Raw genomic sequence first — 25330 nt, 5'->3', positions numbered from 1 at the left:
CATTTGTTTCCGCCATCGCCGGGGATCGATCCCCGGTCCCTAGGGGATTCCTGAGCACTGTCCGCTCAGCCACCAGGCTCCCCCCACCAAAACTCCCCTGACACTATAGGAAATTCAAACAGAGTATATTTGGACACAGTTTATTTTGTCAATGAGTCGTGTTCTATGCCTTTAGAAAGATTCTTTTATCATTATCCATATCATCATTGTTAATTTACAGTAGACAACTTTTTACAGGAATATTGCTTAACTCTTAAAACTAATCGTATACTTTGAAAAGCGTATTCAGTAACGCAAACCTATTATTGTGTAGTACAAAAAAAAAATTATTTGCGGGTAATAATTACAACATCGGTATATTGTCGTAAAAAGATGAAATGAAGAAAAAGGCTTCATTTTAAAGAAGAATTAACATAAACCTAATGCCACATATGCCAAGTGGAATTTTCATGCATGCTGAGGAGTTAAGAGAAATAAAATATAAGCAATTATCAAGAAAATATTAGATTATATATATATATAAATATATATATATATATATATATATATATATATATATATATATATATATATATATATATATATATATATATATATATATATAATACACACACAAGATGTATTTTTGTAATGATAACTTATAAAAGGGGTAAAGCTGTCATTTCCAATGTTGTGAAAATCTCGCATCTTCAATTAAATGCTTCAAGAAATATCAGCCATACGTGAGGGACCAGACTGGGGGAAAAAAAATGTAGTTTTAATGGAAGTTGGGTGGGGCTGGGCCTGAGGCTGATTGAAATGGTAAAGGGCACAGTCGAATCAAGGAGGTAAAATTAAAAAAAAATATATAAGAAGGGAAGGAATAATATAAGGAATGAAGGTGTTGTATATGTGGCTAGGAAAGGTGGAGAGGAAGAAACTGAGTTATGAACTTGGGTGGCAGAGATGGGGTTGTTTATGAGACAATGGAACAGGAGAAACGGGAAGTTTAAAAGGGGGTTTTCTTACTGCTACGCAACAAATCTACCGGCATGATTATTACAGTTTCATTGCTATAACTTTTTACACCATTTAATAAAGCCATATGGACAGCATTGCACAAATGAGGCTCATTTGTTTCCGCATTCACCTTGGCCAAGCAACTCAAACACACACCACCATGTACAAGAGGGCGCCTCTCTGTGGCAGGAGGCTGAGTCATCAGCTGCTTGATGTAATGCAAAGGTTATCAAGCAACGGAGAAAAATGCATTTCGATGCAACAGAGAGAAGAGTTTGGTATACAGTTTTTCTTCCATTAGAATCCTACATCAGGGGACATAGATTTGATTATAATTTCTTCGTTAGACGATATTAAGAAAAAGAAAGTTTTAGTGCTAATTTTTGTAGTTTTTTAATTGGTTAATTGATATTACATAATTTTTATCTTCTGAATAATAATGAAGATAATTTTATTGTAAGGTTTATACAATACTTCTTAAGCGTTGGCATGAATTTGTTTGTATGTGTACCCACCTAGTAGAGTACATTTATGTGTGTATTTATGTTCATGTTTTTTACTAAATTGCTTGAATTTTTATTTTCATGTGTGTGTGTATATATGTATGTTTCAAAGTTAAATACATATCATGCCTACTGTGATTAAAAAAAATATAAATAAATCTTCATATTCTTTGCTATTGAGAGAAATGTTACATTTTTTATATATAGAGGAGAAAGAAACCTGTATTGTACAATAGAGAAAAGTTTGGTTCACCTTTGAGGAGAGATTAATAAGACATATTACAAGGTGTAAACACTGCCCGTACATATTTTAGCATCACATATAATTGATGTCCCAAGATAAGAGACCTACTGAAAATATTATCATTGTTTGCCGTACAGCAATATTGCTGCTCATCACATAGCTGCAACTTGCTTTTCTCTACATTTGCAATAACAATTTTATCAGGGAATCATCAATCATTTTGGCAATGAAAAAGGAGAGGGGGAGGGTGAAAAACATAAACAAATATAATATTTTTATCTTAACAATAAACAGAGAACTGGAAAAATCTAACTTACAAATCATAACAACTAATTAGGGATCGTTCTGAGCTTTGGCAAATTGATTAAAGACACCTTCTCACACGTAACTACAACTCGATCTGGTCGAGGCCAATGGTAACTCTGATCCGCATTACGTCCTATATAGGTATTATATTTACACAATCTGATTGCATAAAGAAAACAAATATTCCATCCCCAATTTGTTAAAAAAAAATGAGAGACAGAATTTCTATGGTAAAGTGGGAGTAAGGTAGTTTTATCTTTTCTTGGCCACCAAAGAGCCATGAGAAGACTATCGGAGAAAGAAGCCTTAAGATGATTTTCGGGAACCCTCATTCTCCAGGATAACCTTGCTATTACCTTCCGATCATTTTGGGGCTCCAATGACCAGGCCTCCAATGATAACAGTTCTTTACCCCATTCACTATGGTAACTTTCATCACTTCATGCCTTCTCTTTATTTTATTTAACATCACGCTTTGCCATCCAGCAAAAAATCATTCTTGTCAAAATACATCTTTTTTTTCTATTCAATACTACATTACAGTGCTTTCTTAAAATAAGAAAGAAAATCTTGAGATTTTCTGATGGCAGATGAATTCTTCTCTATCCCTCCTCCTCACCCCCTCCCTCACCCCAAAATAATTATATATACCCTTTTTTCACTTTGACTCACAAAACAAATTATCATGATAGAACACAAACCGATGTGATTCACTAAATAACTTTCCAAAAACCTATCGTATGGCTATGTTGACATTCCTCTCTCTTAGTTTCACACCATGATTACCACAACTTTACCATAACGAAGGTGGGGGGGGGGGGAGGGGTGCAAAGGGGTTATCTTGATATTAGTTTGAGAAACAATCTCTTGTAATGTTCTAGGCCTGCGACTGCTCCTTTTGCTATAACGTCTTATCCCAAGGTTAACGTTACAAGATTACATGCTTTTTCATTTCGGGAGGCAAGAATCGTGACTTCCACTTCTTTCATCGACATTCTCTGAGAAGAATACTTACATCTCGTATCTTTTCCATTCCCTTTCTGCTTATCTTCATTTGCAAAATTTCATCTACGTTGCTATCTGTTCCTCTTCACGGATGCTCCTTGGTGAAGGCTTCGAAATCAACGTGTAAGTTTTTTCACCTCAAGTCGTCGGGTGTTTAGAAAGGTATTCCTTGTATCGTAGTCCAAGTTCGGTCGATGAGTGACAGGAGGGGGTTGGTCCGCCAGTACACCCTAGTCGCAGTACCTCATACCGATCAACACAGCCATCCACTCTCGCTGGCTACGTCATCTGCATATGAGTTACCACGACCAGGCTGATCCCTGCAACAACCACAATAGAGTTAGGACATTGGAAAGTTTTAATCAGTATTAATAATTAAAGAATGGACTGGAGAAGAATTCAAGAATGGTCCATTATGGACTTGAGAATGGTCCAGGACGGACCGAAACGTCGTCGTCCCTTCATTTTCTAGTGTGGTCTGGTCAACATATTTCAGCCACGTTATTGTGACTCATCGCCTGCATATTAATAATTCAGGATTTGGCGTTGAAGAAATTAAACTTGATATTTTAATGGTAGGATTAATACATAATAATATAGAGATGGCAGGGGGGGGGGGGGGGACATTATTTCCTTGATATTTTAAGACAGATCATTGGAAATTTGATTAAACATCAATTATTCAAAGATTTCGTAGGGAATATTATAAACTCAGATTTGGTTAATATTGAAAAGAAAAAGAGCTAGTGATTGGAAGTGGTGGCAAATTTAGTGAAAGAGGTGAGTTCTGGTTGTAGAATCATCATGATAGATTTAAGGCATGAACTAAATCTACACATAGAAATAAAATATTGAATATTCTTAGAAGTATGAAAAAGGCTCCCTTCTTTCTGTTGACAAAATAGAGCAAACTCACCGTGAGTGAATAGTTTTGAGCACTATTCCATTTTAGTAAGTGTTTTGCCTTAATTTAGATCCAAGGTATTTTCTTGTAAGAATTTTCTAAAATTCGCAACACTAATTAATCATTTACAGAAATTTGACATTCTTAATTTTTTTAAGGCTGAAATATTTTATGGCAACTTAATAATTAACAATTAGAGTCTCAGTCAAATGATTGAATTTTATTTTTAAATCTGCGGATAGATGGCAGACATTTAAAATCTAACTAAATAAATTTTATAGGAATTACAAGAAACAATAACAGTTGTGGGAGAGAAATATTAATCGAGATGCAAGGATACAATCGATATAAAATAAGTAAAATTATATAATAAAGCAAAAAAAAAAAAAAAAAAAAAAAAAAGGAAGAGGGGTGGTAGGAGAAAAGCACACACAAACTATATTGGAGGGGACCTAAACATTCCCTCTAATGCGTTATGTGTGGTTTCCTCCGAGGCTATGGGTCCCCTTCTTCCAGCCAGAGGTGGTACTCCCTTTCGTATTTAATATATATATATACACACACACACACACACACATATATATATATATATATATATATATATATATATATATATATATATATATATATATATATATATATATATATATATATTTATATATATATATATATAAATATATATTTATATATATATATATATATATATATATATATATATATATATATATATATATATATATATAATATAAAATGTGTGTGTGTGTAAAATTACAGAAAATATCAAAATATGCTCAAAATTAGCACGTAAAAATTCTATATATGTGTGTGTACCTTCTAAATGTCAATGCACACCTGTATACGTAAAATAAGTGACTTTCTGTTATAGAGTTTATATAAATTTATGCAGAAAACATGAAATCATTAACACCTGTGCCCTACATAAATATTACAGAAATTGTTGCAATATTTTATTATGCTCTCTATATATGCTTAATACTAAATAATGTGTAGATTATAGTGCTAAGAAAGCACTTATAACTCCATATATTAACATGGAGTGTCTTCCGTTTATCTAAACCTTAAAAGTTTGCAAAAATAATTCAAACACGTAAGACTCGGAACGTTATTTTGATTATATATGAAAATGATCTAAAATGACACCCATTACTGTAATTAAATGCAAATTCCCAATACGATAACCTCTGTTATATAACGAAAATATTTGATGATTATCAAACTATTAATGTTAAGGTAATTACTAGCACTCACAATCTCTATTATATCAAGTTTATATATACACAAATTAATCTAAAAATTATACAATTATTTTGTATATATTAATGTAGTTAAATAATTTAATAGGATCATGCATATTGATTAATTTCAGTGAATCATAATATATGAACATATATGATCATTATTATAATATATGGGCAACGCCACTATATGGATTCTGCAGCTGTTGTAGCATAGTTGTCTACGTCATCAGCTAACAAGAAAACATCCTGGTTTCGATTCCCAGGCGGGACAGAGACATTTGAGGGCGCTTTCTACCCGATTCCTCTGGCCCCGGAAGTTAGGCCACTGTATGATATGGCAATCTATCTTATTACCAAGGATAAAATACCTGAAATCCTTACACTGAATCCATGTTTAGCTTCCAGTAGATAAACGACATATAAGATTATGAAACATGTAGTGTATTGTGAAGACTAATACTAAACAGCAGCTCCCCCTATGACTCTGTAATATCTCCATTGCTCAAACAATTGTGTATTAGCGATAAGACCTACCATTAATGTATAATGATTTACTGTTAATATATAACCCTTGAAATAGAACATTCTCTGTAACTAGCTGACATAGTAACTATAAGGTGTGAAGGATAGATGGAATTGTTTATGTAATAATCTAAGTTGAGGTGTGACCTTTTGTGCCCTCTGTAATGCTTTTTGTGCTACCGCTCTCAAGATGAGTATGGGGTGCACAATAAACAAGCCGCCTCTGGTGGCAAAAAAATCAAAATATTGCTTCTCGTGGATGACTAGTAACAGGCAATTAACTAGTATAATTTCAATTATATATATATATATATATATATATATATATTTCAATTATATATATATATATATATATATATATATATATATATATATATATATATATATATATATATATATATATATATATATATCATTGCAAACTCTGGAGTATCCCTATGGAGAATACGTAAATTCTTGCAGGAAATATATGGAAATGACCATCTTAATTATTATTCATTAAAACTAAACACCGTGAGCCAAACAAAATCTTAAAGAAAATATTGCGTAATAGAAGTGTCAATGACAAAATACCTTGAAGACGGAACTGAAAAACTCACACAGCGAATCAGAACCAGAGAAGGTCAGGTTGCATTGTTCTCGACTGAGAAATAAAAGTACGAGATGACGAAGTCTTTTAACTCTGAATTGATCCACGTATAAATCAAAGCGGAATAATCTTAAGCAATTGCACACTATCTACCAGCGTAAAAAGCCCAAGCTACAAGTAATATATCAGTCACACACACACAGATTTCTGGTCCACAATGACAAGAAGTAACTGTAGTTGTGGAAGAAAGTCTTACACTAAATTGTCAGATTATATCGAATATTGTCTGGTTAGATCGGAATGATTGTCTGACGTGGAAGGACACTTCTGACAACGGGGAGTCCTTGCTTGTGGCTCATGAATCATACTCCTTAAATACCCGGACTTTACATTATGTTTCCGAAACCCTTCTACTCACGTGAAGGAGTAACTTCGTCCATTTTCCACGACAATGGAACCAATTATGTAATTACCCCAAGGGACGGAAGGGTTAGTTAACATACCATCGAATGAAAGTTTGTTTTGGTCGCTGGAAACCGTTTGCCTATCTAGAAAAACGGAATAACGTTAATTCACATCGGGCTTTACAATTCTTTTTGGGGGTTTAAGTTCGTTTACATCAGTCAGTGTTTCAGGAATATGAAACATTGACTACAGCCCCGATGATCGCGTGACTGGAGGCAATAGACACAGGAAACTGCGCGTATACCAGAACTTGCACTCAAGTACAAGCTAATGCTTGAAAAGAAAGAACGAACCTTAGTGGACTGAAACCTTTGACGACGATACAGTGATTGGCGGTTCGAGGTTTCTCATATCTCTCATTCCAATTCGGTACAACTTTGGCATTATTTTATTGTATTACGAAAATATTATCTGAAATAGGAAGAAATGCGGAATGGGATATAAGGATGGAAGGGGGGGAAGGAATGGGATATTTGAAGAAGGGGAAAGAAGAATGGGTTAGGAGAGGGAAGGATGGGGGGAGGGGGGGGGACACTCGCGTGTTGAGCCCCAGTTAGGTCATGGTACGGTAGGGCGCCTCCTAGGCTCAGGTAATTGCCTTGTTTATGTCGGGCTGAAACAATGCTATCTCGCTAGCGGATAATAAAGGTCCAGTCTACCTACATAAGCTATTGAAACAATGCTCTCTCGCTGCTAGGCAACAAGGTCCATTTTACTTCCATGAAGTTACTAAGACTGGCTCGTATTCATCAAGGCTTCATGAAGTATATTTCCAGCCTGTATTCTACCGTTATTTAAGTTCTTAAGATTAATTTATTCACGAAGCTGAGATTTCTCAGCATAATTTTATGTTAATGCAATAACTACTCTTGGCTACATGGTAGAACTGAGAGTAAAAGCAAGAAGTCATGAGAACAAGGACTACGGAATGGGATTAACATGAAAATTAAATAATTTATGGAAAATATACAAAGAATGGATGAAGTTATGGATAAGACAAGCTAAAAATGACAAAACCTGTCATATGGAGATAAACAGAAGTATCTTTAATGGATAAAGTGCAAGGGAATGTAAGAACCAATAGCATGAAAGATAACGCCAGGAAGACAAAGGTAAAACAGGAAGGGGTGGTAAAAACAACGGCAGGGCAGGGAAAGGAACTATCAGTAGAATGTGCCAAGCTATTACGACAATATAGCACTTGGGAGAGATCAGAATAAAAGTTTGGAATGGGACTGGGGGAAAGGAATGGGGCCCAACCACTTGGCTGGTCGGAGGATGGAACGCCGACCTGCATGAAACGAGACCATAGCTCTACCGTCCAGCCCGAGTGGTTGGGGAATGAGAACGGAAGAATAAAGAATCAAAACGGATGCGGCAGGTCTGGAAATGAGTACACAAGCATCAAAAGAGAATACAACAAAATTTTATATTATACCATTGCATCCAAAACAAAAAACAAGTATAGTTTCTCTACAGTCAAGTTTAAAGTAACTGCCAAAACATATTCATGAAATGTCAGCACAAAATGGAACGCTACCTTCTGAAGTAGACGGGAGTACCCGAAGGAGAATCGAAATATATATGAGACTACTTGATGGACTAAGGTCCAAGAACTATAACTCGACGCTGCATGCACAAATATACAAGTAAACACACACCCACACACACACACACACACACACACACACACACTCATTACAACTAGGTGAACACACACACGCACCCAGACCCTACCCTTCGTGTCCACCAAACTCGATCGAATCTTAATAGCGTTTAGATCACTAAATATTCTTCAACATGGCATATATCCTCGTATGTCATTCTCACAGACTTACAATCCATTATGAGCCTCGAACCATACGTGGCCTCTCTCTCTTTCACTCTCTTTTGCCCAAAACGCTCATCTCCTAAGCTCTTCACCTCGTCCACTACTTCATGTTCCACTAAATATATATATATATATATATATATATATATATATATATATATATATATATATATATATATATATATATATATATATATACATATATATATATATATATATATATATATATATATATATATATATATATATATATATATATATATATATGTATATAGAAAGTGGAGAGGTTACCTTAGGTGGAACACATTCCACACACAGGTCAAATACTGACACTGAAAACCTTAAAAATTCAGGCGTCTGTACTCCATTAAATTGATGAATGAAAAGCGGCATCCAAGAGTTGAAGCACAACCCCAGCAAGCACAATTAAGGGAGCATTATCCATCTACCGCATGTCGTTCCCTGGATGGAGAAAAGATGGGGGAGGGGCTGGGGGGTTCATGGGGACGAGGTGCAGGGGGGAATGGGGAAGTGTAGGAGAGGGGGTATGGTGGTGGAACGGGGAGAGGGAGGGGGAGGGGTTCAACCTCGTCATTCTCACAGTTCATTACTTTGTGTATTATCCTGAACTATCGAGCCATATCTACGCTGCGTTTTGAGCCTGACGTTCCAGAATCATTAATTTTTACCACGAGGAAAGGGGCCTTGGGAGCCAAAGTTACCAGCGATCCATTTTCTTTTCCAGAGCCAGCCGATGGGAAGCTTAGGTAATATCTTGGGAGTCTGTGGGCATCACAGAGCGGGAAGTGAGAGAAGAGGCAAGTTAGATGATAATGGTGGTGAGGCAAGATTATTTGTAACAGATTATATTGAATATCAACATTATTATATAGATTAATACTGATTAGGTATATTTTCTTATTATATATTATGCCATCATTTCGAAATAGATATATTTTATTTTTAGCCAAACGTAAATATGTTTAAGTTAAATTTTATGCTAACGATCCTCACAAAAATTATAGACTTTAATCAATCGTTATCTACATATAACGAATATATATATATATATATATATATATATATATATATCTATATATATATATATATATATATATATATATATATATATATATATATATATATATATTCCTACTCCACACATCAACAAACATTATATGACCACAAATAAACGACAAAATAGATCCAAAGATAAATACAAATATATACAAAAGATAATTGAAAATCTAGCCACAAGTCATCATTTTCCAACACGTCGAAGGAAGATGGATGGACGTTGCTCATTGGATGGATGAATGAATGTAGGCCGCTCATTGGCCGCCAGCCACCAATCACGGCGATTTTCTGACGTATATACCAATATAATGATTCACCAGAATCATTATCGAGCATCATTATAGTCCTATTCAGTCAGATATCCGAAAATTAGGAGACAAACTTTGAATGTGTGTTATTATATCGTGATCATTATAACTTGGATTGAAGTCCACTACGTTACACCAATATTGTTAACTTCTGATGTTGTAATATATTGATAATTGAATCACTATATAAACAGTTTGATCACGTATGGAATAACATAATACAGATTTGTCCGTCTTCCAGAATTTCGAAAAATATATAAAAGGTCCAAAGTATTGTGGGTAATTTCATTCCATCAGAGATCGAACTCGGACCTGTATCGAGGCTGGTGCTAAACATCCAGGCCATAAGGTCTCTTAGTAAGAAAGGACCAAGAAGGTTGCTGGGCTATTTCCTACGTCTCAGAATTAAACTCCCCAGAAGACTACGGAGGTAGCTAGTGTTAATTCACTTATTTCCGTCATATTTAACTGCAAACTATTATATAGTGTGCTTAACTAGCAAGGATTTCAGAGAAGTTAGGTCAAGTTCCTTAAACCCCGCCTACTATTAGTCTTGTTGTACCTGTTGCGTTGTAATTTATATTATCCGACGTTCGAGACCATTGTCGAATCTGGCCGTACGGTTGGAATGGAGGTGGCTTCCTCAACTTCTTCTTTCGATGTATTCAACTTGTTAACCACTCGAACAGAGTACGAGTATTACTTTACATTTCTTCGACTCGTTTACTTTCTTGTGTTCTGTGATAACCATACATTCGATTTAACCTTAGGGAACCGATCTGGTTACCTTTGAGTACTTCTCTATTGTTAGTTTTCATGACCTAATTGGTAGTGCCAGCCAAAAGGTATTTCAGGAAAGGAGTAGGAAGGTTGTGGTTGTTGTTGTGTTGTTATAGATTCAGCTACTCGGAACAAGTTCCAAGTAACACGGGCTATGGTGAGCCCGTGAAGGTTGTGGGACTTGCCACTCCTCTTATCCTAATGACAACAAAGAAGTGGTAGCATGTCACTTATCGCCATCCATCAGACCCTTTCTACGGTAACACTAATTCATCAAACCTAACATTAATACATCAAAACTAATGAAGATATATTTTTTGTCCATTAGTAAAGCCTGCAGGGAGAGGGCCAAACCATACGGTCACCCATCTGACAAATGGTTACGATTCTTTGTTCTGCTTCTTAACCTCAACGTCTTCCTAAACATCTCTCTGACTTCAACATCAAATCTTTTTTTATGTAAGATGTACTCACAGTCTGGCACTTTCATAAACGGTTTACAACTTGAGATTACTACAGATAAATAAATACACAAGTACTGTCTAGGCTCGTAGTTTTCTTTTTTTTCGAAAGTGTATATTCGTTAATCCCTTAGCAACCTCCCACAACCCCCAACCCGAGATCAGGTTAATATGAAATACGTTCTTTGTATTGTGCATATTCAGTGCTTTGAAATCAAAACAAAGGAAGACTTACAAATACATAGGTTCCAATACAATATGCAACAAAAATATGAAGACTTGGGGATGGGGGATTTGTTAACAGTTTTATGAAACATATATTTGAGTGATGTGAACTCTCATGAGGTCGAGTTCCAAGTCAGACATGTTTCTCGGTATTGTTGAAATCACGAAGCATAATTTATCCCTTGAGGTGTCTGATAGTTACACGTCTTCTCTGAATAGAAGCAATATTAGTCAACGTTTATGGGATAATTCTCATTAATTATATTGAAGATAATTGCTGTCACAAATTAAAAATAAAGCCCAGATATAGTATTTTGTGTAGCCAGACATATATCAGTGGCGAGTATTGTTGTTTAATTCATTAACATTTGGGTAACTGGCGGTGATTGTTTATCAGTTTATCAAGAAGAAAAACTAAATGCAATATTATTTATCTGTCTCGCAAGATGAGCCACGTCCCGTTTTGATCATCAGCATTCAAAATGCATATTAATTCTACTTGGGCAACGACCAGCTGAGAAGTCATTAACATAACCAGTTCTAAATGCATTATCAAAAGCCGGACTGCTTGGGTCGGTACCAAGGCCACAACACACAAGATGTCTAGCAGTACATGCTTAATTATTCTTTCTCTCTGGCTCTGTCTATCTTTCTCTGTCTGGCTCTGTCTATCTTTCTCTGTCTGGCTCTGTCTATCTTTCTCTGTCAGACTTTCACTTTATCAGATTCTCTCTCTCTGTCAGATTCACTCTCTTTCTTTCTCTCTCTCTCTCTCTCTCTCTCTCTCTCTCTCTCTCTCTCTCTCTCTCTCTCTCTCTCTCTCTCTCTCTCACACACACACACACACAACCAAAGAGCAAAGAGCTCAACCCCCGCCAGCACAACTGGGTAAGTGCAAACACACACACACAGATACACACACACACACACACACACTCACACACTCGCATTATCAATGTACATATCCAACTGTTCGTTATGAAAATTGTTTTTGTGCGGCACTTTTTATTATTAATGTACCTAATGTTTACTAGCTGCAAACTGACACTTGCTGGCTGTTGTCTCAGCTCCGCTCCCACCATCATAACATTTATGACATATAGTTTACGATATACAAACAAAAGTCATATTATCCTGTCTCGTATTTAGTTCGAAATAAGATTAAGAATCGAGACACCCAACTACATGTCAGAAAATAAGAGTAGAGACAACGTTTCGGTCCTGGGACCATTATCAAGTAGTGGATAACGGTCCAGGACCGTCGGAAACTTTGTCGCTTCCTTTATTTCTAGATTTGTTAGTTGTCAATAACAAGGCAGAATACTAATCTGAAATGATTATTTTTTTTATTACAAACTGGCGCTTGCTTTACTATAGGGGCGATTGTTTAAACAAAAATGCAAACGTTGCTAAACAACTATGTGGCATTCACAATGATATATTATCCTAAATACTGTGTCATTATGAAAGTTAAAATTAATTAAAACCACGATTACATTAACATTACCTTTTGTATAAATATTTGTAAAGTATAATTCTAGCTAAGGTAGGCAAAATAAGGCAGGTATGATTAATAACTCATGTTTCCAATATTCCCTCTCAGTTTGTTGATATTATGTACACGGCAGTATCTCGATGCCTTGACGAGTCGACACAGAATTGATGTAACTTAGAATGAATTTCTGGGTTTCTAGGGACATGCTGTCATGACAAATCATGAGGTACACGTCCTAAATTACTTGTGTTAATAACACAACTGTTATTGACAATATTCGTATTGACAAATGGAGCATACAGGAACTATTTGTCTTACTATGCAATGTTAGAGGACTGCCATAGCGTCCAATGAACGACTTCATAGTTTCTTTTGCCTGACGTCTCAATCTCTTCTCCAAGTTGTTTTGCTTCATTTTTCAGATCAAGTTTATTCAAGACTTTGAGATTTCCAATTTAATATTTTATTTTTCCGTTTCATTATCCCACTTTGCCATTCTCCATTTCCCTCCTACTCTCTGTTCTTCTTTGGTTCCCTCCATCCCTCTTTCCTACCTTATCCACAAGCCAAAGAACTTGTCTGTTATGCAGCGAACCGCCATTTTGGTTGGTGGCCTTTATGATTAACACATCATGACTCTGATGGCCTCTATTCAAGACGCCCTGACGTCCAAGGGGGCCTAATGGTTGTTGGAAGGGGGGGGGGGGGGTCTCTCGGAGAGGGAACAGAGGGTGGAGAGTAGGGGGGAAAGGGTGGTGTGTGTTGTGGAAAAGAGGGAGGGAGGGAGGGAGGGTACTGGAAGGGAAGGCAGGTGGTGGGGAGAGATGGAGGAACGCAGGAAGGGAAGTGGGGTAGAAGAAGGACGGGGGGGGGGGGGGGAGGTGAAGTTCGTGTGCTGTCGTAGTGCGGTAGAAAATAAAATAGTTACAAGGAATGAAAAGGAGAGCGAGGAAGGAAGGGTTTAGGGCTTCATCAAGGTTTGCATCTGTTCCACAAGACATCGTTCATTGTGGCGACAAATACCTTGCACAGCGAGTCAAATATAGCAGGCAGAGGCGACCGTTGTGGGTGAAGGGCTGCTGTAGGGGAGGAAGAGGAGGGGAATGCAGATGGGAGGTGGTGAGTGGGAGACGGGAGGAACGTTATGTATTTGTTTCAAGTCTCTGCCATAGGAAATCTTTTCAATGTTTACCTTGTCGAATTTTTATTCCTATCTGTATTAATAATTAATGTATTTTTCCATCTTTTCGCCGATATTTATTGGATTTTATATATAAATATATATGTTTGACTTCTAATCTAACCGTTTATTAAATGTTGAGAATAATGCTCTATTGATCGTTGTTAAGCCAAGCAGCATTTATCTACACATAACACAAGAAGATCTAACATCTCAAAATGAGATTTAAATTACAGTTTTAAAGCATATGACATAACATTAAACAATAATGAAAATAGCCAGGTTAGAAGCTGATGTAAGAGACTTCCAGACCATCTGTATACTTACGAATGTACTAAATGTCAATGAACTTTATTTTAAGAAAAAAAATGTACCCCTACGGCAAGACATCCTTTTCCTTTGTTGGAGATGCGCCGATATCAATTCATTGGCGACACATGTTAATAAGAAGCAATGGCTTAATCTCCACTGAAATCGAACTAACCGATCAGGGCTAGAGCTATGAAAGAAAAATTATTTCAGTCTAAAACACTTTTCTAATATTTTGTTTCTTAGCATATATTCATTATCATTCTGGCACGGTATTATTTCGTCTCACATAGTACGTGAAGATGAAAAAAGATGAAAAATATTAGTGCATAATATATTGGGTACAATATATATATATATATATTGTACAATATATATATATATATACAATATATATATATATATATATATATATAATGTATATATATATATAATTGTATAAAATCTGGAACACTTATATATACTAAACATGCTAAAACGTATTTACAAAAAAGGTGAAAGGCTACATTAAGAATGTGATGATAACCTCGCCAAACAACGATGACGCAGAGGAATAAAAAGAGAGTTAAGAGGAAAGATGCAACGTCTGACCCTTAATTCATCCTGTCCCAGGAAATCATAGCATCATTAGTCTCTCGCATAATTCATCACACAAGCTATACATTTCCTTCACTATTGCCCCTCCCTTTCCCTTACCCTTTCTTGACATCCCACTTTCTGCACCCCACAGCACCCGACCCCCCTAAACAGCTATACCCTCCCCTTTAATGACCCCCCCCCACTACCCCCTTTGAGGAATCTCAATCCCACCCCGAAGACAGCTATACCTTACCTCTTGCTTAAACTCCCCTTCCCCAGAGTTAGCAATACCTTCCCATTTCTTAGCTTCACACTACCCCCATTATACGGGGCTTACTGAGTTATTAAGCATGATACTATTTATTCATTATTTAATTCTTATGTTTTCACCAGCATCATCATTTTACTTTTTTAATCTGATGTATTTTTTTTTTGAAGATCAAAGCTTGCGTCAACACATACACTAACAGTAATAGCAACATATTGAGACGATAAAAGTAGGAAACATGAAGAGAAACACAGCTTGAAACAAGAGCGATAGTGACGTTAAATTGAAGCACCAAAACAACTGGATTCGGCACTTAAAGTTTTTTTTCTTGTAGAATATGTAAATTGTTTTCTTAGCATCTGCTATATTAATAATATATTTTATTACATCTTGGGTACCCTTTATTGCTGAGTATTACTGTTATGCCCAACGAATGTACGAACAATGATGGTGATAATTAATATTTGTTACATCTCCAATAGTCGTATGCATGATTTGCTTAGCATTTATAATAATTCTAAACTATCCCCACCCATCGTGTCTTCCGTCATTCTTACGTATACCATAACTACCTTCTTTCATTCCATCTGTATGTATCATAAAATATTTACAATCAAATATACACATTTATCTGGCTTTTGGTTAATGTTTACATGCGTTATTACGTCATATTGGCTTTGTATAATTGCTTCATTTCATGTTAGGATTTAGGCAAATAGGCAGAAATTGGGGGCTAGTCAAGTTACTCAACGCCATACTCAAGCTTTCACATCAATCTTCTATCTTTCTCTGCCAAAGTTACAAGTATGGTATTATCTCCCTGTTTCATTTTCCCCTGCTCATCCTTTTTCATTTAATATTATTTCGTGGTTCCTCCTTGTATCTACTGAACTCTTCTCGAGAGGCCATTTTAGCTTCCCTTTTGATAATCCATCATTTTCGTTCAACTTCGTCCTCCCAGCTTCACTACATCATCTCCCTCCCCCATTTCCTGCTTAGTACACTTCATCTATACATTCATCCATAGATTCGTAACCTCTCCTTGCTCATCCACTATCATTTACTTCCCCCTCACAGTCTCCATTACTGCTTCCTTCCCATCTTCCCTCCCTCCTACGCAATTCCTCATGCAGCCGCTTCTCCTCCTTTCCCATCCCTGCCTATCTATCCACTCTGGCCTGGATGCTTCCTGACATATGATGGATCTATCTCGGGGCTGCACAGCATCGCTCGTCACCAGTCGCTTGTCCCCTATAATTATGTCAGGCGGGGCTTAACAATGGAGAGTCGACGGCCTCTTGATTAATGAGTCTGGATGTTGAATTAAACAATGATGGTTTCTGATATACGCTTGGTTGTTGGGGAAATGGAGATTCACGCACACACACACACACACACACAAAAAAAAAGAAGATGGAGAAGAGAAAGATGGCGATTATTTTGCAAGGAGATAAATATCGGAGACGAGATTCTGTTTACCAGTGAGAGTTCCTGTGTGTCAGATGACTGGTGGGATGTACTGGTGGAACGGACCATGGTTAGGTAAGGAGTGACGATGACAGAACATGAAGGATTGGACGCGGGGAAAGAAACTTCCAGTCAGCTTAGAAGAAAGAATGTGAAGGAAAGAAACAAATATATACTGGCAAAGTAACAACCATGATTTTAACTCACTTATAAAATGGTATTTCTTTCTCAAACCAGTTCATCCTATATATCTCCAAATCACAGAACTGCGTCGCATACAAATGTGCGCGAGCTGAGTTATATATATATATATATATATATATATATATATATATATATATATATATATATATATATATATATATATATAATATAATATAATATAATATAATATAATATATAATCCAAAATGGTTCCAGCACGTGCAACCCCTCCGATTATATCCGAGAAAATCCGGATTGCCGGGGGATGGATTTAGCTTAAATTACACTAAACAATTAAGAGGCAAATTTAGTGATCGAATGTAAATTGTTGCAACTATAAATAGAATAGACAATTAAGACTTAAGTTGAATGGGGCAAAATAATACGCATGAACCCAGTTAATTGCAAAGAATTTTAGGGAAATAGCCTTGTGGATAGATGGGGTTTGAGAAGTTTGTGTTCTTTGAATTGTGAAAAATTCCTAATAGAGACACCACTTAAATGGAAGAACTTTGAGGATGGAGAGCTGTTTAGTCTGAGTTTTTAGGTAGAAGAATTTTGATAATGTAAGAACTCTTGAGGTGGAATGACTTCTAATCTACATAAATGGAAAGTTTTCAGGTAGCACTAGTGCCAGGCTTTAAAAACTAGGTGCTGCAAGTAACAACTTGAAGCCTTCAAATATAAATGTGAAGCCAAAGAATCCTATTACTGGTATTACAAGAATGACGAAGTACTTTAAACTTTATTCTCAACTATTTTGTGTTTATTGAAGGGGTGATAATGCTTAACCTATGCTCCAGACTCTCCATCTATGACAGTTTGAACTTTTGAAGTAATTTATAATATGGCTGCATAAACCAAATAGGATGAATTGAGAACTATTTTAAGTTTAAAAGCTTCAAGGCATAGTACTCTAGTATCTCTATATATGTCACTAATATCAATTATAGCCATATATATATAATATTATAATATATGTTCATTAATAAATAAAAAAGTAGCAAATATTTCATAGTAACCGAAATCTGATAGGAGGCCCGGGCAAGCAGAGATCAGAGCAACAGCCTCACAACTATTCCTTGGATGCTGCCTGCCTCTTACATCACCATCGCTAAAGGAGACGTGCCACAAAAAACTTTATTTATGGTCTTTTGTCAAGTCTACACAACGGCAGAGCCATACAACCCGCACCACTGCCAACAAAAACAACTCCACGACTGCAAGGCTACGAAACGCTGCATTGCATCATAAAATCTGCGAATTGATGCTAAGGAATTGGTTGTGGGCGTTGCCCTATAGGTAAGGCAATGTTTATGAACGTTGTACATTTTTGCTTCCACATCCACTTGTAATTGTCCAATATAAATAGCATTAATAGGAATGAAAGAAATCAAACAAAGCACAAATACTTTGCTTCTTATCACTGCGCTATTTACTCTAAGCATTAACAATTTATCTTTGGGAATTGGATAGCTGTTGTGACTACGATAAGAGTCAATTAGTGGAGCCTTAACACTCTCCGTGTTCAAGATAATGTGACAGTAATTTTTATCGTTGCGGGCTTCTCTTCTTGTGAGGAGTTGGAAGAAAGAACTTGTACAAATAATACGTTGGCAAGGCAGCCCATTCTCTGTCCCAAGCTATAAGTTAAATTCTGAATTACGCACATTTTAATGTCAGTTTTGTCTTTTACAGCAGACAATCACGTAACTGAATAAATTGTCTACAATGTTTTTCCCCCATTTAAATGAATATTATTTATTGTGGGTTTATGCATAGATAGATCTATGAAAGAATAGGTAAGGTACCTTGGTTGTGCTGATTTGGGGAGCGTTATAACACTGAATGAAACGTGCACGAAGCACGTTTAGTGACATAGCAACGAACATGGTCGTGTGAGCAATAAGTCAAATACTGACTAATTAAGAATTTAATAAGTCATTATTTGACTTTTATATTGTGAACTCGACGGCCCGATGACGGGCTGCGTCGAAGAGGTACGCTTCGAACCCTAGCAATTGAGTGAAGAACATCTCGTGAAATTCATAAAATTAAACTAGAGCTTCATCAGAGACCCAAGGTCAATCACGTCAATGTTAATCTGTCTCAATGAAGCAACCTGCAGAAACCATAAGGAATAACATATACAGTGCACCCAGAGGTGTACCCCGCTTTTCGGTGCATATGCGAAGAGTTCACCTTAGTCATAGACAAATTTAAGGTATATTTTCTTGTTGGGTTATTAGCAGGTATTTCTCTAGAGGTTGGTACCTTTCTCTAGAGGTTGGTAGGTCTCAAGCCCGAAACCAAATCTAAGCTCATAGCATCCCATTCTCAAGACATTGGCCAAATTGCTCATTAATTACGTTTATGAATTAACGAGTACTAGGCCAGTGTTTATGAGGAAGGGCTGCTGGGGTTTTATAAGTTGCTTCAGTGATGCAGTGAAATAGGAAAGTGTGCCTATTATAATGCATCAATTACGCACAATAATTGTTATTAACTAACAATATAACCAAAACAAAAAAACTTTACCTAAGCTTAGCAATGCGCAAAGCCAAAATATAATATTGGAGGAAAATATCGTATTAAATTGTTCATTTTGAACAATTTCGTTTGGGGCCTCTGGGGACCACGACAACCTTGATGGAGAGTTGTAATTGTGTTACTTAAGTTGCTAGTCCTGGTGTACTACACCTAGTGGATCGAAGGCACAGATGTTTTCATCCCCATACCATTTTGATTCACTAATAATATGTTTTGAATTAACAACCAGCATAGGTCAGCTTATGTATATAGCATGATAGCATGTCAACTCTAGAACAAACATATTTAAAGCCTCAGAGACCCTCTTCAGAATATCTACATTGAGACAACAAGGTTGAGGAATGCACCAATGGGCTGATGACCGACAAGATGAATGTCCTCACCATTACATAGGACCTCTGGCCTGAGGGGTGGCAGGTTGGAGGTCTTCACTATTACCTAGGAGCTCGGACCTGAGGGGTGGCAGGCTGGAGGTCTTCACTATTACATAGAACCTCTGGGGTAAAGAGTGACCGGTATACACCACTACACAGGACCTCTGGACTGATGGGTTGCAAGCGGAGGTCTTCTACACTACACTGGATCTCTGGACTTTTGAAGAATTACTGACGATCAAGAGACGGTCCTATTATCTACTTAATTGCACGTGTGTAAATATTATATTTTATTTACAATGACCATTGTTGTGCACATTCTGTTGCTTCCTCTGGGGTGTGTTTGGGTGTGTAGGTCCAAGGTGTGTGGGTTTGTGTGTAGGTCCAAGGTGTGGGTGTGTGTAGGTCCAAGGTGTGGGTGGGTGTATAGGTCCAAGGTGTGTGGGTGGGTGTGTAGGTCCAAGGTGTGTGGGTGGGTTTGTAGGTCCAAGGTGTGTGGGTGGGTGTGTAGGTCCAAGGTGTGGGTGTGTGTGTAGGTCCAAGGAATGGGGGTGTGTGCAGGTCCAAGGTGTGGGTGGGTGTGTAGGTCCAAGGTGTGTGTGGGTGTGTAGGTCCAAGGTGTGGGTGGGTGTGTAGGTTCAGAATTGGTGTTCAAGTAAGAGGTAAACCTACGGACGTGTGGCAGAGGAGAGTGTGACGACGCTACAACCCGGCCAAAGCATCACAAAAACACCCGGAGTATACTAGTTCATGCGTGAGGACGTGCGGGTGTGCGTGCGTGTGGACTTGTTGTACGTGCGTGTACATGCGTATGGGCGTGTGCATGCGTGCGGGCGTGCGGGCGGGGGAGAAAGCCTGGGTTATCGGCGGGCAGGATCGGCGGGAGAGGGAGGCCCGGCCGTGTCCCCATCCGTCACTGTCAGAGCAGACAACTGTCCCGGTGACGCCACGCCATTCACGATGTGGCGGCTGCTGCCGCTGTCCTTGTTCTTGTTGCTGCTGTCCTTGTTGTTGTTGCTGTCCTTGCTGTTGTTGCTGGTGTCCTTGTTGTTGTTGTTGTCCTTGTTGTTGTTGCTGCTTTCCTTGTTGTTGTTGTTGCTGTCCTTGTTGTTGTTGCTGTCCTTGCTGTTGTTGCTGGTGTCCTTGTTGTTGTTGCTGCTGTCCTTGTTGTTGTTGCTGTCCTTGTTGTTGTTGCTGCTGTCCTTGTTGTTGTTGTTGTTGCTGCTCTCGTTGTTGTTGCTGTCCTTGTTGTTGTTGCTGTTGTCCTTGTTGTTGCTGCTCTCGTTGTTGTTGCTGTCCTTGTTGTTGTTGCTGTTGTCCTTGTTGTTGTTGCTGTCCTTGTTGTTGTTGCTGCTGTCCTTGTTGTTGTTGTTGCTGCTCTCGTTGTTGTTGCTGTCCTTGTTGTTGTTGCTGTTCTTGTTGTTGTTGCTGCTGCTGTTGCAGTTCTTGTTGTTGTTGCTGTTCTTGTTGTTGTTGCTGTTGTCCTTGTTGTTGCTGCTGTTCTTGTTGTTGTTGCTGTTGTCCTTGTTGTTGCTGCTGTTCTTGTTGTTGTTGCTGCTGCTGTTGCAGTTCTTGTTGTTGTTGCTGCTGCTGTTGCAGTTCTTGTTGTTGTTGCTGTTCTTGTTGTTGCTACTTCTGTCAACTTGTTGCTGTTCTTATTGTTGCTGTTGTCCTTTTTGCTACTTTTGTCCTTGTTGTTGCTGTTGTTGTTGTTGCTGTTACACTTGCTGTTGCTGCAGTCCTTGCTGTTGTTGTTGTTGCTGCGGTTGTCCTTGTGTTGTTAATATGTTAATATGTCATTATTGCCTTTTGTAGTTGCTCCTGACCTTGTTACTGCTGTTGCTGCTGTCCTTGTTACTGCTGCTGTCCTTGTTGATCTAGCTGTCCTTGTTACTGCTGCTGTCCTTGTTGATCTAGCTGTCCTTGTTACTGCTGCTGTCCTTGTTGATCTAGCTGTCCTTGTTACTGCTGCTGTCCTTGTTGATCTAGCTGTCCTTGTTACTGCTGCTGTCCTTGTTGATCTAGCTGTCCTTGTTACTGCTGCTGTCCTTGTTGATCTAGCTGTCCTTGTTACTGCTGCTGTCCTTGTTGATCTAGCTGTCCTTGTTACTGCTGCTGTCCTTGTTGATCTAGCTGTCCTTGTTACTGCTGCTGTCCTTGTTGATCTAGCTGTCCTTGTTACTGCTGCTGTCCTTGTTGATCTAGCTGTCCTTGTTACTGCTGCTGTCCTTGTTGATCTAGCTGTCCTTGTTACTGCTGCTGTCCTTGTTGATCTAGCTGTCCTTGTTACTGCTGCTGTCCTTGTTGATCTAGCTGTCCTTGTTAATGTTGCTGTGCTTGTTGATCTAGCTGTCCTTGTTACTGCTGCTGTCCTTGTTACTGCTGCTGTCCTTGTTGATCTAGCTGTCCTTGTTACTGCTGCTGTCCTTGTTGATCTAGCTGTCCTTGTTACTGCTGCTGTCCTTGTTACTGCTGCTGTCCTTGTTGATCTAGCTGTCCTTGTTACTGCTGCTGTCCTTGTTACTGCTGCTGTCCTTGTTGATCTAGCTGTCCTTGTTACTGCTGCTGTCCTTGTTACTGCTGCTGTCCTTGTTACTGCTGCTGTCCTTGTTGATCTAGCTGTCCTTGTTACTGCTGCTGTCCTTGTTGATCTAGCTGTCCTTGTTACTGCTGCTGTCCTTGTTGATCTAGCTGTCCTTGTTACTGCTGCTGTCCTTGTTGATCTAGCTGTCCTTGTTAATGTTGCTGTGCTTGTTGATGTTGCTGTCATTCCCACTACATGTTACTACTACTACTATTATTATACTACTTCTATAACCTTAATCTCCCGGTTCATCTCTGTTAATTAGTCCTCCTCCTTCCTAAACTTGACTTAGCCGCCATAAAACTTAGGATGGAACATGACGTGTTTTTGAGTTCTGTGTGGCGTGGGTGTTTGTACCTGATTTTGTATTGTGTGTTCTTACCTAGTTGTAGTGTGTGTGTGTGTGTGTGTGTGTGTGTGTGTGTGTGTGTGTGTGTGTGTTTGTGTGACCTGTCTCCTCCCTTGTAATTTGTATGAGTTTGTGTTTTTCTGTCTACCTTTCTTCCCATGTTTCTCTTTATGCGTTTCTGTCTATTACTCATGCAGTCTATTTAAAAGAGAATGCCCGTCTGTTTGTCCAAAACTGGAGGCAAGAGTCTTGGGGCTAGCCTCACCTAAATTTGCATTGGGAATACTCTGGGGTACGTGACTGACACAGGCTGGTCAGGATAAGTCGAAGTTAAACGCTTAAAGAAATATTATCAATAATAATCACTCCCGGGCCATTTTCATGGAGTCAAGTGTGAAATATTTTGTCTGATTAATGTTGGGCTGATACTGAGGAGAAACTAGAATGGAAAAAAAGAAGAGAAGAGAAAGGAAAAGCAGAGCATCTGAGACCCAGACAGTTGCTTCAGTGAATCTTGAGGGAGCATGCAAGGAAAAAAGGAGGATGAAAAGGAAGATGGAGATTGAGACAGAAAGGGGATAACCAGCGTTGTCCGAGTCTTTCTGTCTTCCCTTCTTGCTCTCTCAAATTATGTATATGTATGGATACCACATTTGAAAAGTGGCATGTACATCATAGCGCTTTCAACTGAGTTTCGCTGAGTCCTGAGTTTCACAAGCCTTAAATTACTCTCATGCAATTGGTTCGAATCCCGCTAGTACTCTAGACGTAAATTAAAAAAAAATCACTCGATACCTTGACGATGGACTTCTCCCAATGGACTGACGACTACATCTCAAAAAACAATTGTTTATCGCAGAAAAAGCTTTTTTTTATGCAATCAGGGCCCCAAGCACGTTTGTCACTCATTTGTCAATCATCACTCAATATTAACAGCGTTCATGATAAGTATAAATGAATTTTTAATTTCTTGATTTTATCTTTTGCTGAACAAATAGATAAACAATTGTATTACGGTGGTCAAGGTGACGTGATTCATAATGTACTTAGTGGTCGTAGTGATTGTGAAGGTTGTGGTTGTAAAGTATAGTAAACTTTAGATATGGTTATAGTGGTAGAGGTACGTTTGTTAGTGGTGGTGGAATTGAAGTTTTAAGTGGCTGTGGTTATTGTTGGTTGAGGAGCTGATGGTAGGAGGGCGTTTATCTTACTGTTCAACAGTCGAACTGGTCAGATGGAATGCAAGTCTTTAAATAAATTTTAAATAAAACCCATAATATATTAGAAGAAAAGTTGAAATGAAGAATCAGAGAATAAAAGAATCATCGTGTTGTTAAACACAGTCAACATCGTAGTCACTTCTAGTGTTCTACATTCTATCTGTGATCCAGTATGAATCAACAATATACGAAAGAATTACGTCAGTTTATCCGGTAATTTAATATACGGTAATGTATGAAAAACACATCTAAAATCTACAGTTTACGCATTTTGAAGACGTGCATCTAAACAAAAACTAACTCACTGTTTATAAAGTTAATCCTTATAATAAAGGGAGTATACCTTGAGATGGCTTCGGGAGTTCTTCTACTCCCCGAGCCCGGCCTGGCCATCATTTATAAAATTCTAAATTAGATACGTCTTAGTCCACTTAAGAAGTGAAACACGGATATATATTTTCTTCAGCTATCAGAATTAAATACAACAGGTCAACATATATATATATTTCTTTCAATAACATTTAATTTTATGATTAAATAGCTAGGAAATTGATATTTTATTTAATTAATCCTACAATAAGAATGTTCAAATATAGCGACCTCTCCTGAGCAAGGAAGCCGCAAACGATGATAATTGATTGCTATAGGAAATGACAGATTACGAAGTAATTATCTGACTGCTAAATGCCATTAGGCATCAATCACTTGAGGTTGTAAATGCTAATAGTATTTTTTAACGAGACAAGGAAATTCTCCATTATAACCACGAACATTTACAGGAAATGGCACGACAAATCTCAATAAATTTGTGTTAATTATGAGAAATTGCATCCTTGATTTTAATGGCCGTTTACAAAGAGATAATTATATGATTAGGTAATCCCTTCTACAAAGTATGATAAAAGAAAGCAGTGACTGAATGGTAAATATGTGTCTGTCAGCCGTCATCATTGAGTGTTGATCGCGTTTTCACGTAAAATAATCAAAGAAATGTGTTTCACAGGACAGCAATCTTAGTATCAAATTCTTTTCGCAATTTTACTGAAAATGTTATAATAATATGTTGAAGTTTAAATGCATTTTTATTTTTGGGGGCTAATTAGAGAGAACTACGAATTTATTATATATATATATATATATATATATATATATATATATATATATATATATATATATATATATATATATATATATATATATATATATATATATAACGTTTATACTTATTTATCCTCAAAAATATATTTTCAGAATTCAGATTTTATGAATTTTAT

The 25330-nt window shown here is 37.4% G+C and overlaps 2 protein-coding genes across 2 annotated transcripts in view; one reads left to right on the top strand and one right to left on the bottom strand.

The window, feature by feature from the left end:
* Positions 1-613: 613 nt before the first annotated feature.
* The window catches only part of LOC123761476 (Sex combs reduced), a 136622-nt gene continuing 111905 nt past the window's right edge, over positions 614-25330 (bottom strand). The window contains exon 4 of the mRNA XM_069312272.1: positions 614-3377. The gene's annotated coding sequence lies outside the window, so the exon portion shown is untranslated. The remainder of the gene's footprint in view (positions 3378-25330) is intronic.
* LOC138357564 (uncharacterized) lies at positions 20654-22752 on the top strand. Its single transcript, XM_069314467.1, has 2 exons — positions 20654-20843; positions 21719-22752. Exons 1-2 carry the CDS (start codon positions 20654-20656, stop codon positions 22750-22752), a joined length of 1224 nt encoding a protein of 407 aa, XP_069170568.1.

Source organism: Procambarus clarkii, chromosome 7, assembly GCF_040958095.1.
Source record: "Procambarus clarkii isolate CNS0578487 chromosome 7, FALCON_Pclarkii_2.0, whole genome shotgun sequence".
Classification (NCBI taxonomy): Eukaryota; Metazoa; Arthropoda; class Malacostraca; order Decapoda; family Cambaridae; genus Procambarus; species Procambarus clarkii.
The sequence above is the reverse complement of the archived record's forward strand: the minus strand, read 5'-3'. Positions and strand labels throughout refer to the sequence as shown.